At 41.3% G+C, this 16,717-nt stretch overlaps 1 protein-coding gene across 2 annotated transcripts in view; it reads left to right on the top strand.

Moving 5' to 3' along the window:
• The window catches only part of LOC137630501 (serine-rich adhesin for platelets-like), a 409,199-nt gene extending 395,237 nt beyond the window's left edge, over positions 1–13,962 (top strand). For both annotated transcript variants that reach the window (XM_068362003.1, XM_068362002.1), the window contains one exon: positions 7,484–13,962. In XM_068362003.1, the coding sequence (XP_068218104.1) occupies positions 7,484–10,710 (3,227 nt within the window). In that variant the 3' untranslated portion in view covers positions 10,711–13,962. The remainder of the gene's footprint in view (positions 1–7,483) is intronic.
• The last annotated feature ends 2,755 nt before the right edge of the window (positions 13,963–16,717 follow it).

Below are 16,717 nucleotides of genomic sequence, written 5' to 3'. Positions count from 1 at the left end.
GAGAGCGTTGTGATTTCAACACCGATTTCACAACGTTTGGATCCTAACTTTGTAATTCTTCAAGACATGCAAAGCAGGCTCTCGTCCTTTATGCAATCCTACCAGCGTAGCGACATCTCATATCAGAGGTCGTGATCGGAGCAGCGAGCCAGGACGTGTTTCCGAGCGCCCTCGTAATTGGGGATCTAAGCTTCCTGCTAGCCACTACGAACGGCCTTTAGGAAGTGATTGTAATCGTTCTCCTAAGTCCGCAGTCCACAGTTCTTTTATTGAACGCGAACGAGACAGTGTGCCCGTGCGTTCTTCTAAGAAAGACGTTGGATGTCCTGCTAAACAGGTTATTGAACGTCCTTGCAAACGGGTTACCGAACGTCCTGTTATACACGCTTATGTTTGTTCTTTGGATAAGTCTTTGGAACGTCCTTCGATTCAGGATCCTGGACTTCCTACAGAACAGGCTGCCGATCCTCCTTCGGAACAGGCTGCCGAACGTCCTTGCAAACAGGCTACCGAACGTCCTTACAAGCAGGCTGCCAAACGTCCTATCATTCAGGAAGTTTCTCTCTCCGCCAATTATTTTAGTGAGCGTCCTTCAGGTCGTGTTTCCAGGAGGATTACAGTTGAACGAGTCGCTGAACAACAAGCGGTTCGTAGTACCGAACGCTTGTCAGCAGTTGACGGCAAGCGTGTTTCTGTATATGATCCTGAACATCCTATCCCTTGTCATATTTTGGATATTAGTTTGGATTTCGATGTGGAGGCTCATTCTTTTCAAGACATCGATGCGGTTCATGTACAGGAACTTCTCGTCTCCGATCGAGCTGATCGCGAGCGTTCGGATGAGCCTTACACGACTCTGCCGCCTGTTACTATTCGCAATGAGCCTATTTCTATTGCGGTTGGCACTCAGGATTTTTCTGAAATTTAAACCGCTCTTAACCCTACTATTCCCGAAGGAACGTTTCAAGAGAAGGAAGTAGAAGGCCAGCTTTCTCCTTTGGAGTTTGATGACGTTTCAGAGGACGAGGACTCTGTTTCTTTCCGTCATTCTGCCGATCTTAAAAAACTAATGAAAGTTTTTGTTTCTTTCCGTCATTCTGCCGATCTTAAAAAACTAATGAAAGTTTTTACAGAAGAGTTTTCAGACTTTTTTTGTGCCTATAGCTCCGCGCTCGCCTCTGTCTGAGTTTACTCTCGGCAAAGCCTCTAAGAAAACCCGCTTTACTAAGATGGTACTGTCGCGTTCGTCCAACAGAGCTCTTAAATTGATGGGTGACTGGTTACAGTCTAAGAAGGCCTTAGGAAAGACGTCTTTTTCCTTTCCTCCAGCTAGACTGGCTTCGAGGTCGAGCATCTGGTACGAGACGAGAGAAGTTCTCGGCTTGGGGATTCCTGCCTCTGCCGAGGGAGATTTCTCAAGCCTCGTAGACGCTCCTCGTCGGTCGGCCATGAGAAAGACCAAGATTTTTTGGTCTACTTCAGAAATGGACCACCTTCTCAAGGGAATTTTTCGAGCCTTTGAAGTTTTTAACTTTTTAGAGTGGACACTTGGGGCTTTGGGTAAAAAAGTTGAGACTTTTATTAAAGAGGGGGATACCTCTGCCCTGGTCCATTTGATGTCGTGCATGGACAAATCCTAGAGGGATGGCTCTAATGAACTTGCTGCTCTTTTTTCCGCAGGCATCCTTAAGAAAAGAGATCAACTATGCTCTTTTCTTTCGCCGGGGGTGACTCCCTTCCAGAAGTCCGAACTTTTATGTGTGCCTCTTTCTCCATTGCTGTTCCCACAAGAACTTATCAGGGAGATTTCTGCAGCTTTAGCTCAGAAGGCTACTCAGGATCTTGTCTCCAAGACTGCTAGAAGGCTCTTCCTCCCTCTTTTACCAGCCGCAAGCCTAAGGAAGATACGTTTCCCAAGTTTTCCCAGCCTTTTCAAGGGAGATCTTCCAGTAGGGGTAGCTCCAGACCTGATGCTAGAAGGAGTAAGAGAAGAGGTTTCAGCGCAGGGCGAAGCAGTCTGACTGCTTTCGCCTTCAGGCAGTAGGTGCCAGACTACTCAAATTCTGGCAAGCGTGGGAGAAGAGAGGAGCAGACCAATGGTCTATTCAGATCTTGAGGGAGGGTTACAAGATCCCCTTTCTAGGGAGCCCTCCCCTAGTCTTAGTTCCCGTGGATCTCTCTCCCAGATACAGAGAGGAGGCAAAGAGACAAGCTCTTTTGAACCAAGTGTCTCTTATGTTAGAAAAGGGGGCCATAGAGAAGGTTCAGGATATTCGTTCACTGGGTTTCTACAACCGCCTATTCCTGGTACCCAAGAACTCGGGAGATGGTGTCCAGTTCTGGACGCGAGTGCGCTGAACGAACAAGTTCATCATCAAAACGAAGTTCACTATGGAAACTTCGAAGTCAGTGCTAGCAGCAGTAAGGATGGTCTCATTAGACCTTCGGGACGCCTACTTCCACATCCCCATCCATCCGAGCATCAGACCCTACCTAAGGTTTGTTTTCATGGGAGAAGTCTTCCAATTCAGAGCCTTATGCTTCGGCCTTTGCACAGCACCTCAGATCTTTACGAAGCTCATGCTGAATGTAGCAAAGATGCTACATTCAAGGGGCATAAGAGCCTCCCTGTATCTCGACGACTGGCTTCTCAGAGCGCACTCTTACGATCACTGCCTGAAGGATCTTCAGACAACCTTGGACCTTGCGAAAGAACTGGGTCTCCTTGTAAACAAGGAAAATTCTATCTTGGTTCCATCTCAAGAGATTTTATATTTGGGGATGACGATACGGAGTCAGATTTTTCGGGCTTTTCCGTCTCCCTTAAGGATAGAGCAAGCCTAGTTGAAACTAAGATTGTTTCAAAGCAAGAAAGTTTGTTCAGCAAGGAAATGGATGAGTCTGGTAGGAACCCTCTCCTCCTTGGAACAATTCGTCCCACTGGGAAGACTGAATCTTCGTCCTCTCCAGTTCCATCTCAACAGCCATTGGGACAAGAAGAGGGACTTAGAAACGATGTCCATCCCTATCACGAACCCCATCAAAGACTCCCTTCGGTGGTGGGAAGAACCAGACAAGTTCCAGGAAGGTCTCGACTTGTCAATAAAGAGCCCAGACCTTGTGTTATGCTCCGACGCCTTGGACACAGGATGGGGAGCAACCCTAGACAAGTTAGAAGTCTCGGGTCTATGGTCAGAGCCCCAAATATCCTTGCATATCAACCACAAGGAGTTGTTGGTAGTTCTTTTAGCCCTCAAAAGTTTCGAGGCTTTAATCACCAACAAAGCAGTTCAGGTCAATGCAGACAACACGACAGTATTGGCATACATCTCAAAGCAAGGGGGAACACACTCGATATCTCTGTACGAGACGTCAAAGAATCTCCTGGTGTGGGCAAGAGAGAGGAACGTTATACTTCTGACGAGAGTCATTCAAGAAGAGAAAAACGTAATGTCAGACAGTCTCAGCAGACGGAATCAGATCCTTCCAACAGAGTGGACCCTCAACCTTCATGTGTGCAAGAGCTTGTGGCATCTTTGGGGTCGCCCTTGGATAGACCTTTTCGCAACCTCGAAGAGGTTAGAGGCGTATTGCTCCCCTGTTCTGGATCCAGAAGCAGTCCACATAGACACTTTTCTGTTGGACTGGTCCAATCTAGATCTCTACGCCTTCCCACCTTACAAGATCCTGTACAAAGTAGTACAGAAATTTGTGACATCCAAAGGAACCAGGATGACCCTAGTGGCTCCCTATTGGCCATCAAGAGAATGGTTCACAGAGGTACTGGAATGGGTGATAGACACCCCAAGAATTCTTCCTCTAAGAGTAGATCTACTCAGACAACCCCACTTGGAAAGATTGCATCAAAATCTCCACGCTCTTCAGCTGACTGCCTTCAGACTATCGAAAGAATCGCTGGATCTAGAGGCTTTTCGAAGGAGGCAGCTCAAGCTATTGCAAGAGGAAGAAGGACTTCAACCATCAAGGTCTATCAATCTAAGTGGCAGGTTTTCAGAGAGTGGTGTAGAGTCAACTCTCTTTCCTCATCCAGTACCTCTGTAGCTCAAATTGCAGATTTCCTGCTATATCTTCGAAGGAAGTGCAATTTCTCATCCTCTACTATTAAATGCTATAGGAGTATGTTAGCTACTGTATTTAGGCATAGAAACCTTGACCTCTCTGGCAATAAGGATCTGCAAGAGCTTCTCAAGTCTTTTGAGACTTCAAAATGACAGAACCAAGATTCTCCAGCCTGGAATCTGGATATTGTTTTGAAGTATCTCGTGAGCGACAGGTTTGAGCCGCTGGGTTCAACTTCCTTGAAAGACCTCACTATGAAGACTTTATTTTTGGTCAGTCTTGCGACAGCCAAAAGAGTGAGTGAGATTCATGCGTTTAGCAAAAACGTTGGATTTCGCAATGGTAAAGCTGTCTTTTCCTTACAATTAGGCTTTCTTGCCAAAAACGAACACCCTTCTCAGCCTTGGCCCAAAGCATTTAAGATTCCAAATCTTACGGATCTGGTTGGAGATGAGGCAGAAAGAGTCTTATGCCCAGTTAGAACTCTGAGATGCTACTTGGAGAGAACAAAAGACTTACGAGGCAAGTCTGAATCTTTGTGGTGTTCAGTCAAAAAGCCCTCTTTACAGATGTCTTAAAATGCCTTGTCATATTTTGTCAGGCTTTTGATTAAGGAAGCTCATATTCATTGTAATGAATCAGACCTTGGACTTTTAAAGGTCAAGTCTCATGAAGTCAGAGCAGTGGCAACGTCGGCAGCATTCAGGCAGAACAGATCTCTACAAAGCATAATGGACACAACCTTCTGGAGGAGCAAATCCGTGTTCACGTCATATTATTTGAAAGGTGTTCAGACTTGTTATGAGGACCGTTTCACTCTGGGTCCATTTGTAGAAGCGAGTGCAATAGTGGGTGAAGGATCCACCACTATGTTCCCATAATCCCAATAACCTTTTCTTCTCTTGGTACTTTTAATTGTTTTTTATGGTTGTTTGTGGAGATTGTGTCAGTCTTCCACAATCATTGATTTTGTCAGGTGGTCATGTTTGTTCCTTGAGAGCACCCGGAACTGGTTATTGGAGGAGGTTCTGGCATGATGAGGTTTTGACACCGGTTTGACAGTCCCTTCGAGATCTTCAGCCCCCTGGGAGGATCGCTGGATCTCATAAGGCTAGCAGACATAATGAGGCAGAGTATCATTGAAGTCAGCTTCCTTATCAGGTACGAACCCTTAAGTTTTGTTTTAATTAACTCTTAAGTAGAATTCCAGATATGCTAGCTGTCTCTAACCCTCCACCAAAGATGTTAATCAGCTATACATATAACTACCGAGTAAGTCTTGTGTTTAAGAATATTTTCATTAATAAAATAAATTTTGAACATATTTACCCGGTAGTTATATATAATTTTAGTCCCACCCTCCTCCCCTCTAAGAGACTAGAGGCATGGAATATATGAGGGTCACTGGAATGATTTCCAGGTACCTCGCTAGGGTGCAGGGATGGTACACCTGGCTATCCAATTGGCGGTTGGAGCGAGTTTCGAATTTTCTGCCGTTGACGTCGGGGACGTAAGCTATATATATAACTACCGGGTAAGTATGTTCAAAAATTTATTTTAATGAAAATATCATTTTACAGTATTTACACTCCTACGTTCAACTTTCAGAATTACTGTAGAGACGACTTTTTGCCTTTTCTTTAGCATGAAAATGCGACATCGCATTGTTGCTAAATAGATTCCTTGCTCACCCTGCTGAAGCCTTATCTTTGTTGTGATGTATTTTTATAAAATTTTGCGGGGTTTCCCACACTTTCAATATCTTACTAATTTCCCTTGAAATGAGAGGGTTGTCAGTCTGTCCCTCCTCCTCTGAATAAATTTTATTTGCAGCCTCTTGTTGCTGCTTCTATGTAGCTCCTTGTTTGTCAGCTGCCCTCTATGTTCCTCAAGAAGATTGCTGATGTTTACCTTATCCATCTTCATCTCCAATCCTGCTGTCCTACTCAAGGACACAATTTCATTGTTAACTGTCTCCTGGATTGGTTTGAATCCCTTGAAACTGTGTTCAGGAACTCTTTCAGGCCAATTTCCTCCACCTGCAATTCGGAGTTCTGTTGGTGACCTCTCCCAAGGCTTTAATCATTTTGAGGCAGCTGACAATACGCTGGAGTATTGTTGTGGTGTTGGACAGCAGGAATTGGTCCAAATTAATATATACGCCTACATTTGATCATCTGTAGCTGCAGATCCATAAGATATTGTTTGACCTTGGGACCAAAAACCTCGATTCAGTACGCAAGCAAAATGCGAGTCAGCCAAGTCTTGTTCTTTGACCACCTCATGTTCAGTTGTTTCTTCGGCACCTTAAACTTTTCAAGGGGTTGTGGATTATCCGAGTGATACACCAAGTGACACACTGGTATTAGCACGGATAAGCAGGGTTGGATGGTTTTCCATGGGCTTGTGACAGGGAATTGCTTTTTTTCCTTCTGCTGTTATGAAGGTCCTCCAGGACATAGTCTTCCAAGAAGGATCAGTCTCGCTGCAGTTGAACATTTGCTACAGCATGCAAGACTTAGAATTCACAAATCTTAAATTCTACAATGAATGCCTCTGCTGCTAACAGCACATTTCTATGGATGCCAGTTCCTCTTGAAATTTTCCAACCAGCTCATGCTTGTCTTGAAAGTTTTTCTTTTCCTGCTGATGTACCTGGTTTCTTTTTACCAAGGTTAGCATGCAATACATTGCCTTTGATTTTTCACAAATAATGTTTTTGGTAATTGTTTCTCCTGCTAACTGTTAGATAAGCTGCAACTTTTCAATGATACCAAGAACACATGGCCAGTATTATGTCAATCTGATCTGCTGATGCCCCGCACTCTTCTTCCCCATCACTTGCATGTTCTTAGCTCGCTCTCGATTGTTTTCACCTAGTATCTTATCACATGGCAAATAAAAAAACAAAAAAAAAAGCATCTCTGACGAGCTACCTCCATTACGTTACATATACCACACATTCTTCTTATATCTTGACACACTCCTTTCCAGTACAATAGTGATATTCCAGTAATCCATCTCATGTTTTCTTTCCTCTTAAAAGTGCCCATTTTCCTGCCTCATATAATACTACGGACTTGAAAACCATTTTATAAATCCTCAGATTTAGCCTTGATGGTATTTTTTTCTTACCCTGTTACTTCTCTCTATTTTTGCTATTCTTCTTTCATGCTCTGTCACTGTTTTTTAAGTATCTCCCTCCTCTGTTATTTTTCATCCTAAGTAGTTCTGGTTCAGTATTGCTGTCTACCATTTGAATTATTACTTCCTGTGATCATCTAATACTATCCTATCAAAGACTCAGGTTTGTATAGTTGGGAAAAATACATATTGATTTTCAAATTTATGATTTTAATTGTTTCACTTACATTCAGAAATCTAATAAACATTGTTTTTGCAGATACAGAATCTGGAAGCGGTGATGGGCTTCTAGACTTAGATACTCCAAGACCTCATTTGCCTGACTTGGTCAATCATAGAACGCCATCTACACAGTTAACAGTTGAGAATGTTCGGCATCATGATCAGTTGATGCAAGGAAAAGAATCTGAGGGTAATGATCCTAAAGTTGCCAAAACTGGCATTCTTAAAGGAGGAAAGTTGTGGAAAAATGGAGATGGTAAGAAGACTAAACCTAAGGTGGAAGTTGAAGAAGTTGAGGAACCACGTCGCTCAGTGAGATTCTCAGGTAGGGATGAATATAGCATGCTGGAAAATCTCCCACTTGACAAGATACCACTAGATGCAGCTAATTCTGCCACACTTGCAAAATTCATGCCCAAATTGCGTGAGTTGGGCATGTTGCTTGGAGAACCTCGTGGTGACTGGCATGTTGAATTAAGTCCCATTAATCCAGAACCTGAAGGTAGTGCTGGAATAGCAGGCTTTGATCACCATCCTCCACTGGAAGAAGAGAAGCAACCACCACCACAGATGGATGACGAACAGATTAGCGAGTCGATGCAACGTTATGAAGAAATGAGGCGCCGGATTGCTGCAGCTGAAGGACGAGATAATACAAGTGTTTGTAGTGACGAGTCCAAGAGTTCATCTGATTCTCAGTCATCAGATTCTACAATGACAGAAACTAGAATTAGAAGATTAGAAAACTCTGATATGGCTCACGTTGCAGGTGGTGTTATGAGGAGTAATAGTGAAGTCAGAAGAGCAATAGAGCACAATAAGCTGAGAAGATCTCTCATTAGATTCTCTGATGCTAGGAAAAAAGACACAAACAAAAATGAAAGAAATGAAAAAGGCGAGACTACTTCCATTTTAGAAAAATTAAGGTGGTTAACAGCAACGGAAGACGCTACAAATGGGAACTGTGATCAAAAAGACAACGGGGATGATCCAGATGGAGATGGAAGTGAAGGATCAGATGCAAAGAAAGAAATTGATCCCAAGGTACTTGAAACTATGGCTCAGTATCGTAAGTTAGCTGAAATGTTCAACAAAACCACTTCATTGCGAACAACAGAAATCCTTGTACCTGGTGATGTTCGAGAGTGGAAACTAAAGGCAGACTTGTTTCCAGAGCAGAATAGTACTAGTTTAGATTCTACAACTGAGGAAATACCAGAGTCCCACTCTGGATCTTCAACACCAACTGTATACCAAGCCATACCAGTTGTTTCAATTGCTGAGCTTGTAAGTGATGAAGATTGTGATAAACTAATCTACAGTGGTGGTGTGAGATATACAAGAGAAGGTACTTTACCACCAGCAGAGGAAGGTGATGAAGATCAGAAAGGAGACCAACCAGCAGCAGCAAATGCACAAACATCAGATGCAAGGAAGCAATTTTTGACTCAAATGGCAGCTCATACAGGGGTTCCTTTAATCAATGGCGTTGCTAGTAACTCGCGTGACCGTTCTTCAATGGCTTCTAATTCAGACTCGTACACTTTTGATGATATTGATGAAGCGCTACATGATGACAGATCATCTTCAGTTCCATCATCCTCACAGTCTTCACCACGACTATCAGGTCGCAGTGATATGGATGCAACAAGCACAACTGAAAGTGGTTATAGTAGTAACGAAACAAATGGTGAATTGTGTCCAGTTAGTACAGCACAACTATTAGAGTTACCACCAGGAGGTGTAGATGTTGATGAGTTAGCAGAGTTTGTACGACAAGATGCAGGTCGGATGGAGCGTCTTCGTCGTCGGTATGATGCCAATGAACAAGAGGAGTATGGATTTAATAGAAGGCCCTCAGTACGTGGAATCAAACCCAGGTTTGGGTCAACTACAGATCTTTTAAACCAAATGGCAACACAGCTGGCCCCACCAGCAATGGCTCAGCCGGGAATGGCTGGTTCCCATATGACTTGGCCTTACAGGGATGCTGGTGATGAAGATGCAGCCCCACAGCGACGGAGAGCAGCAGCTAACAGAACTGTTCTTCCTGCTTTGCAGGAGGACATGCTTTATGTCCCCACATCTGACCTTTCTCCTCAGACTGCATCATCGCCTTCCACATCAACAGCCACAGCTACCTCGCTTACACACACAAAGTCACCAAGAGTAGTTCATGTGTATTCAAGCACAGGAGATTTAAGAGCCCCGCCACCACCTCGACTTCAAGGTCCAAGAGAATCTCCCCCGCCTGATTTAATCCGACCTGGTGCACCTCCAAATCCTAACAGGCCCCATAGTCATGTTTCAGCATCTCAAATGCCTATTCATGGATCTGTACAAAGTTTGGTAATGGCTCCACAAATGCCAACACCAAATATTCATGAACATCACCATCCCTCATGTAGAAGACCTGCATCTGTACATGGCCACCTACCTCCTGATAATATAATCAACAGAGGTGTACTTCCCCCACCCACAATTGTACGTCCTCATTCGACTCTTTCTCATTACCCACCTCCCCGTGTTCCTGTTCACTATCATCCTTATGAAGAGCCTCCTATGCCACGATCTCAGTATGAAGGAGGCCATCCTCCACTCGCCCAGCGAGGTTCTTATCCTGGCACTGTTCCTCCTCCTATTCAAACACCCCATTACCAACCACAGATAATTCCCAACGATCCAGCTCGATACCCAAATCCTCCACCCTATGGCTCTCACCCACATACTCATCAGTTGGTGTCTCCAAGAGAAGGAGTGCCATATCCAAGAACATCTCACCCCCAGGTGCACTCTGTACCTCAAGTACCCTCCATAGCCCCAGGGCCTGTACAGGTACATCAGTGTGGGCCAAGGCATCATCAACCTCAACCTAGATTGGTTGGTTCATTAACAGAGCCATCCTGTTCATCAGTTTGGTCTCATCAGCTAAAGCCACCAGGAAATGTTCATCATCAGGCTTTTCCTCTTCATACTGTGTCTAGTCATTTGAGCTACACTACACCAATTGTACCGGAAAGTGGCATACCCACCAGACCTACAGGACTCTCAGTTGGACCTTCTATAGGACCCCCAATTGGCACAGCACTCATCAATGGTACCATTGGGAAGTTAGAAGGCATAAGGGATGAGAGAGGTGTTCCAGAAGGAGCTTCTTCTTCACCCCGAGGGCCATCAGACCCCCAGTATCCTCCACCTCACACTTCTCCAACACGTGACTCGAATATATTACACCGACATCCTCCTCCCATGAACATGACCTGAGAGGGAGTGTTAGGGAGGTAGCAAAGTGTATTCATATGTGGTTGATACCCCACCCATTCTAGTTCTGAACAGGCAAAGGCCAAAGCCAAATCCCGCCTGGTACTGGCAGGTCCAGTCTGGCTACAGTGGTTTATTCCACACTTACAACAGCCGGATATCAAATACCGACTTGTTGTAACTGCATAACATGAAATGCTCATTGACTCATCACTACAAAGTAAAGATTTATTGTGTGAAAGTGTCAAGCTGCCATGTACAGTACTCACTTTGGCACATACAGTGTCTTCCTTGGTGATCTGTGAAAAGATGATAGTTGCCAAACCATTCATGACCAAAAGTAAATAAAACAAAGCTCTCAATAGTGTGCACATTGCAAGATGCTAAAACTATTTTGTTATGGAAATGAGGGGGTAAAGACAATCCTTTTTAATTTTTTCTTACCTTAGTGAAGTAACCTACTAATTGTACTTATATACAGTTTCTTGTAGGGTGCATGTGACAATATGTAGATGTTCATTATCATTGATGTAAATGAATAACAATTCCATATGAAAATGAATTTTGATATACTTAAGACTAAAAACTATTGTATTACTTTTTTATGATTGGAAAAAAGTTGATGCTATAACAGTTGCTGATATACAGAGGTACAGTGATGTTGCAGATTAATTAATCATTTGAATATTTTGTACACATACTTTATAGAACCATAGACAATTTTTTCCTTTGTGCCTCATTTGATCTGGCATTTTCTGTCAAGGAAAATGTTTTGATTTACGAGCATCTTGGCTCGAAGTTTGTGTTGGTCGTTTCCAAAGATTTTTTGTTGGTAGAGGGTATTTTGGAATTAAGAAAATTCTACTTCAAGCTTTTTATGGATATATTTGCTTGTTACGTTATATGATTTTTTTTTTATCTACTAAGCAACGGTATCCAAATTTATGTAACCCTTTTGGCACCCTAAAATCTCCCTGTCTCAAATGTCGCAGTATTTTCATGAAGCGAAAATAACTTGCGACTAAACCTCCAAATAATCCATCTGCATTTTCCACTGGCACTTCTTACCCTTGCATCCTGCATAATTTTACCAGGAATTAATAGTTGTTAATACAGTAATGACTTTACTTCTAAAGTGTGAATAAAGGAAGCAAGTGAAGAACAGTAATATTAAGTTTTTGTTAAGTGCTTTCATACTTTTTGCTCAAAAATAAATGTAAAGTAAAACCCAGTTAAATAGAAAAGTATTTAAACTGATATAGTGTACTACTAAATAATCAAACATTACAACCAAAGACTAGTTTTAGGCAGCTTATGGTGAAAAATAACCTGTACATTTCAAACTTCTATGTCAAAGACTTGAATGACAAACTACTAACATCACTGTACCTAATATTCAGCAATCACTGTAACAATTTCTTTAATTCTAACATATTTAAGAGCAGTTTTAAATTTTTTATTTAATTTTTAAATTAATCATATCAAACTTCATAGAAAAGATCTTCATGTACAAGATACGGTAATCGTCAAAGAGGTTTGTATAAAAGAGTAAAGTACAGTACTGTACTTATTTTGTCTTTTCCCGTTAACATTATGTTAAGTTTGATTTTTCACACAATAATTATATGTATAATTTTAATACAACAAACAAAACCATTCCATGTTTAACATATCCAAGTGAATTTTTTTTTCATGGTTTATATAAATTTCATGGTTTTACATTTGGATTAATTGAGGAAAATATTGTACTGAATTTAAGGGAGAAATTTAATTAATTTATTCTATTGACTACACTTCTAAGGTTATTATTTTACAATGAAAGTACAGGATAAGCACACTATTACTCTCAAAACTTTCTAAGAAAGCTTTTACAAAGGCTGAAATGCTGTAGGGCACTCTTCTGCGATATTCTAGAATTATGAAATTCTAGAAGGGAGGAGATAATAAAGTGCCATTGTTTCCTACATGCAACTTTTGTCACTGTGCAGTCATAGTTATAATACAAATAAATGTACAGTTTTTGTAATATTGCACAGAACTGGTAACCTGCAATTACAGTATATCAAAGTGACATGTGTACAGTATCTTCAATTTGATTTTGCCATTATGAATCGGTAGTTTCAACTGGTTTCCTTATTTTAGTACAAATTTTCCAGTATTACACATGAAAAATTGATCTAGATTTAATTTCATATTCTGTCCTTTCCTTTCTCATTTTGGGTCTAAGGCACTTAAATTAAACTGTTCGGTGCTAATGCTCTTCTGCAATACCATTTTGTAATAACAATAAATCAAATTAGTAGGAAGGCAAAAGCACTGAATTTGGTGTCCGTTACCACAAATGTTACTACAGCAGCCACTGAGCGCAATAATATGTCCTGTATATTTTTCATGTTGCCATACAAATGTTGTAAAGTAAGATCATATATACCAAGTATTGTAATTAAGTTGTTCTTTTGCAATGATATAGAATTCTGTTGAAGGATTTTATACTGTTTTCATTGATATGAGAGTAATGTGGAAATGCAAATGTGTTCATATGGTGTGTATGTTGTATCTGGTGCCAGTTGGGAGACTGTGAGTGACTTTAGGATGTTAAAATATGGCTTCACTATGCCAAAGATGTATTATAGATAGAGAATATACTATATAAACAATATATAAAGACATTTTATCATGTACAGTTTCTACTGTACAAAATCAAGCTTTCAATTTGTATTATCCATCACATGCCAAGTGCTAGAGAACTATGGATGATTAACAATGCCATTCTCAATTATTATTTAAATAAATAGTTTTAAAAATGTGTACAGTAGTTTAAACTAATGCTTTTATATTGATAAGAATAAAGAATTTGAACATTTTCTTAATTTTGATAAAATTTAAATATAATTTTCATCTTATAAAATTTACTGCACTTGACACAAACATTTGGTCATACAATTTAATTACAAAAAAGAAAAAAATCTAGATAATTATAAAAATTAATTAATTTACACTTTAAATGTTTGGTTCCCTAGCACTTCTTTTCATAAATCTTACTACTTTATTACCGAGTATGTAAAGGTTTCCATGTAAGAACAAACTTTATTTGAAACGATTAATATAATTCCTTGTGAGTAGAAGTTTTTTTGTTAATTGAGCAAAACAAGTGCCAAGGTAAAGTATATATTTACAGATTATATAAACCTGGGCGAAGGAAGTCAGTAAACCGGAAGGGGGAAATTTTAATCAAAGAACATTTCTAATCTTGTACTTCAACTCCTTCAAAGCTGTTCCTCATCCTCCCTATGGAATTTAATAGCCCAGCTTTTATAGAGGTATCCTACAATCTGTTGACCAATTCTAAACATGGAATGTACACAATTTGTAAATATGTCATGTAATTTTGTTGTAAGTAGAAGGTAACACATTTTTATCATGTGTTGTACAAATGTACATCTTTCACTTGGAAGTAAATCTTCTGCAAAAATATGTTATTTGTTTAACCCGTATCTCACATTTTTTTTAGTGATTCAAGTACTTTGCAGTACCAATTGAAAAAAAAATTTAATAATTTACAGTACTGAAATCAATCTGGTAACATCCAATGAAAATGAAATTTAAGTAATTTGTATTTTTCCTAACTATACAAACCTAAAAGACTTTACATAGAAGATTCAGTGATAGATGGTGTAAATGATCATAAAATCTTTTAAATGTGGTGTCAACAAACCTCTTGGCAGTTGGCTTAGTAAAGCCTGGCCCAACTGCATACTCGCTACCAAGAGAGACCACTTTCGATTGCATGCCGGACTTGGGGGGGGGGAGAGTGAAGGCAGGATAAATATGTGTAAATAGCTTCTGGTTCGTATAGTTTTGAAAAATATAAATTACTTCCAAATATGTAATTTGTTCCAACATGAATACAAACCCTCGTTCTATACATGGGAGACTCGCCTATAGGTGGGTGAAGGTCCATTTAACAGGCTGAAAACTTTCACCCCAGGATTGCCACATTCGAGCTTAAATGAAGCTCGAGGTGAGTATATCCTGGCACCTTTTGACACCTATTAGTTTTACATCTAGGCTATGTATAAACAATAGGCAACACAACTTTCCCTCGCCAGAAGATTGGCGACGCAACAAAATATACGGTACAGTAATCATAAATATTTAGGAAAATTTCAAAATCCTCCAGTTAATGGAGCCAGTTAGAAGGCCTTGGATGCTGTATCCCAAGAGAAGGGAAGATGAAGAATAAAAGAAAAGGCCAATAATTCCTTTAAATTCATCCTAAGCTAATACCATAACCTCTGCCCTCAAGCAACTGCAAATAATCATGTAGGGTAGCTAAGGCAACTAGCCGAGCGGCCTCCACAGAGAACGTATCTAAGGACCTTATGTCACGTTTTACAGGTAGTGGGCATTGAAGGTTGTTTGATGTTTCCACACACCCGGTTGCAACACCTACGCCATAGAAAAGTTCCTTCTAAATGCCAGGGATGTACCAGTGTCCCTGACATCATGAGCTTAGGGACGTCTTCCCTGCTGACTACTGTAGTGTAATAATTGAGGGCCCGGTCAATGATCTGCCTAATTCAGGAGGAAACGGTGTTCTTGATTATCCTCCTTTTAACCCTGGCTGTGTTGACAAGCGGATGTTTGTTGTATGGGAGAGTTCCTCTGGTACGCTTGAGATAGCACCTTGGCGCTCTCACAGGGTATAGTTCAAGTTGATCTGTGTCATCGGTTACCTCTTATACACTCGCAATTCGGAAGGGCCCGAACTGAGTCCGCTACAGCCACATTTTAAGTCTCAGCGATAAACCTAGGGGTGAATTGGAGTGTAACGTACTCTCATCCCGTTGAATAGGCAATATCGTGAGACCATGCAACTTGTCTCTTTACAGAGGCAAAGGTGAGGAGAAAGATTGTTTTAAGGGTAAGTCACAGCCTGATGCTCAACTGAATGGTTCAAAAGGAGCTCCTTTTTGAGAATGCAAGACTTATACTAGGTTCCAAGGAGGTCTTGCTTCCAAGTGAGGGCAACATAACTCAAAGCTACAAGTGTACAAGCATAGACAATTCTGCCGAAAAGGAAATGTCAACTCCTCAAGGTTGAGACTGAGAATACAGTGCTTCTGAGCAGAGAGAGACCCTTTCTACAAAACCAACCACAAAATATTGCCCACTTTCCCTGATAGACTGCAATAGAGGACCTCCCGAAGTACCCATACAACTGTTTCACCACTGGTTACAAAAACTCTCTACATGAGGAGATGAGGGACAATCTCCAAGCATGAAGTCGTAAGGATGCGACAGCCCTGTGATAGGTCTTCGCATGTGGTTGATGTAGAAGGTCATGTAAGGGGGGTAGCTCCCTCAGAACCTCCGTCAACAACAAAAGGTTCAGGCACTACTCTGCAGGCTGCCATAACAGGTATTAGCATCATTGATGAGTTGGAAGAGGAGCTGTTGGAAATGTTGAAATGCTAGAAAGGTTGCCTTCAACTCCAAGAGGTTTATATGGCACAGTTGATTGAGCTGGACCACAGCCCAGAGGCCATATGCTGTTGCAGGTGAACCCCCTACCCTTCTTTTGATGTATCTGTAAAGAGCATCAAACCCACAGGATCAGAAAAATATGCCCCTCTGAGAATTTTGAAGTCTTGCATCCACCAACTCGAGTCTTTCTTCTGTTCTTACCCTACCGGAATGAATGCTCCTGGAGGAGTCCTGCTCTGATATCATAGGGTTTAAAGCTACCAATGAAGTGATCGAATGTGAAGGTGACCGTTGGGGACTAAGCGTTCAAAGAATGTTAGGTGTCCCGACAGGCAATGCCACTGGTCGGTTTGTAACAAGCATCTCGGGAGTTCATTTGGATTCCTAGATATACCAGGTCATGTTTGGGCTGAAGGGATAACTTCAAGAAGTTTGCAATGACTCCCAGATTGTAGAAAAACTTAAGAAGCATGTCTTGTTGTAGAAGGTTCTCCACCGAGTTTGTCAGAACCAGGCAATCATC

Source organism: Palaemon carinicauda, chromosome 38, assembly GCF_036898095.1.
Source record: "Palaemon carinicauda isolate YSFRI2023 chromosome 38, ASM3689809v2, whole genome shotgun sequence".
Lineage (NCBI taxonomy): Eukaryota > Metazoa > Arthropoda > Malacostraca > Decapoda > Palaemonidae > Palaemon > Palaemon carinicauda.
Note: the sequence above shows the minus strand (reverse complement) of the source record. Positions and strands in the feature narration are given on the sequence as shown.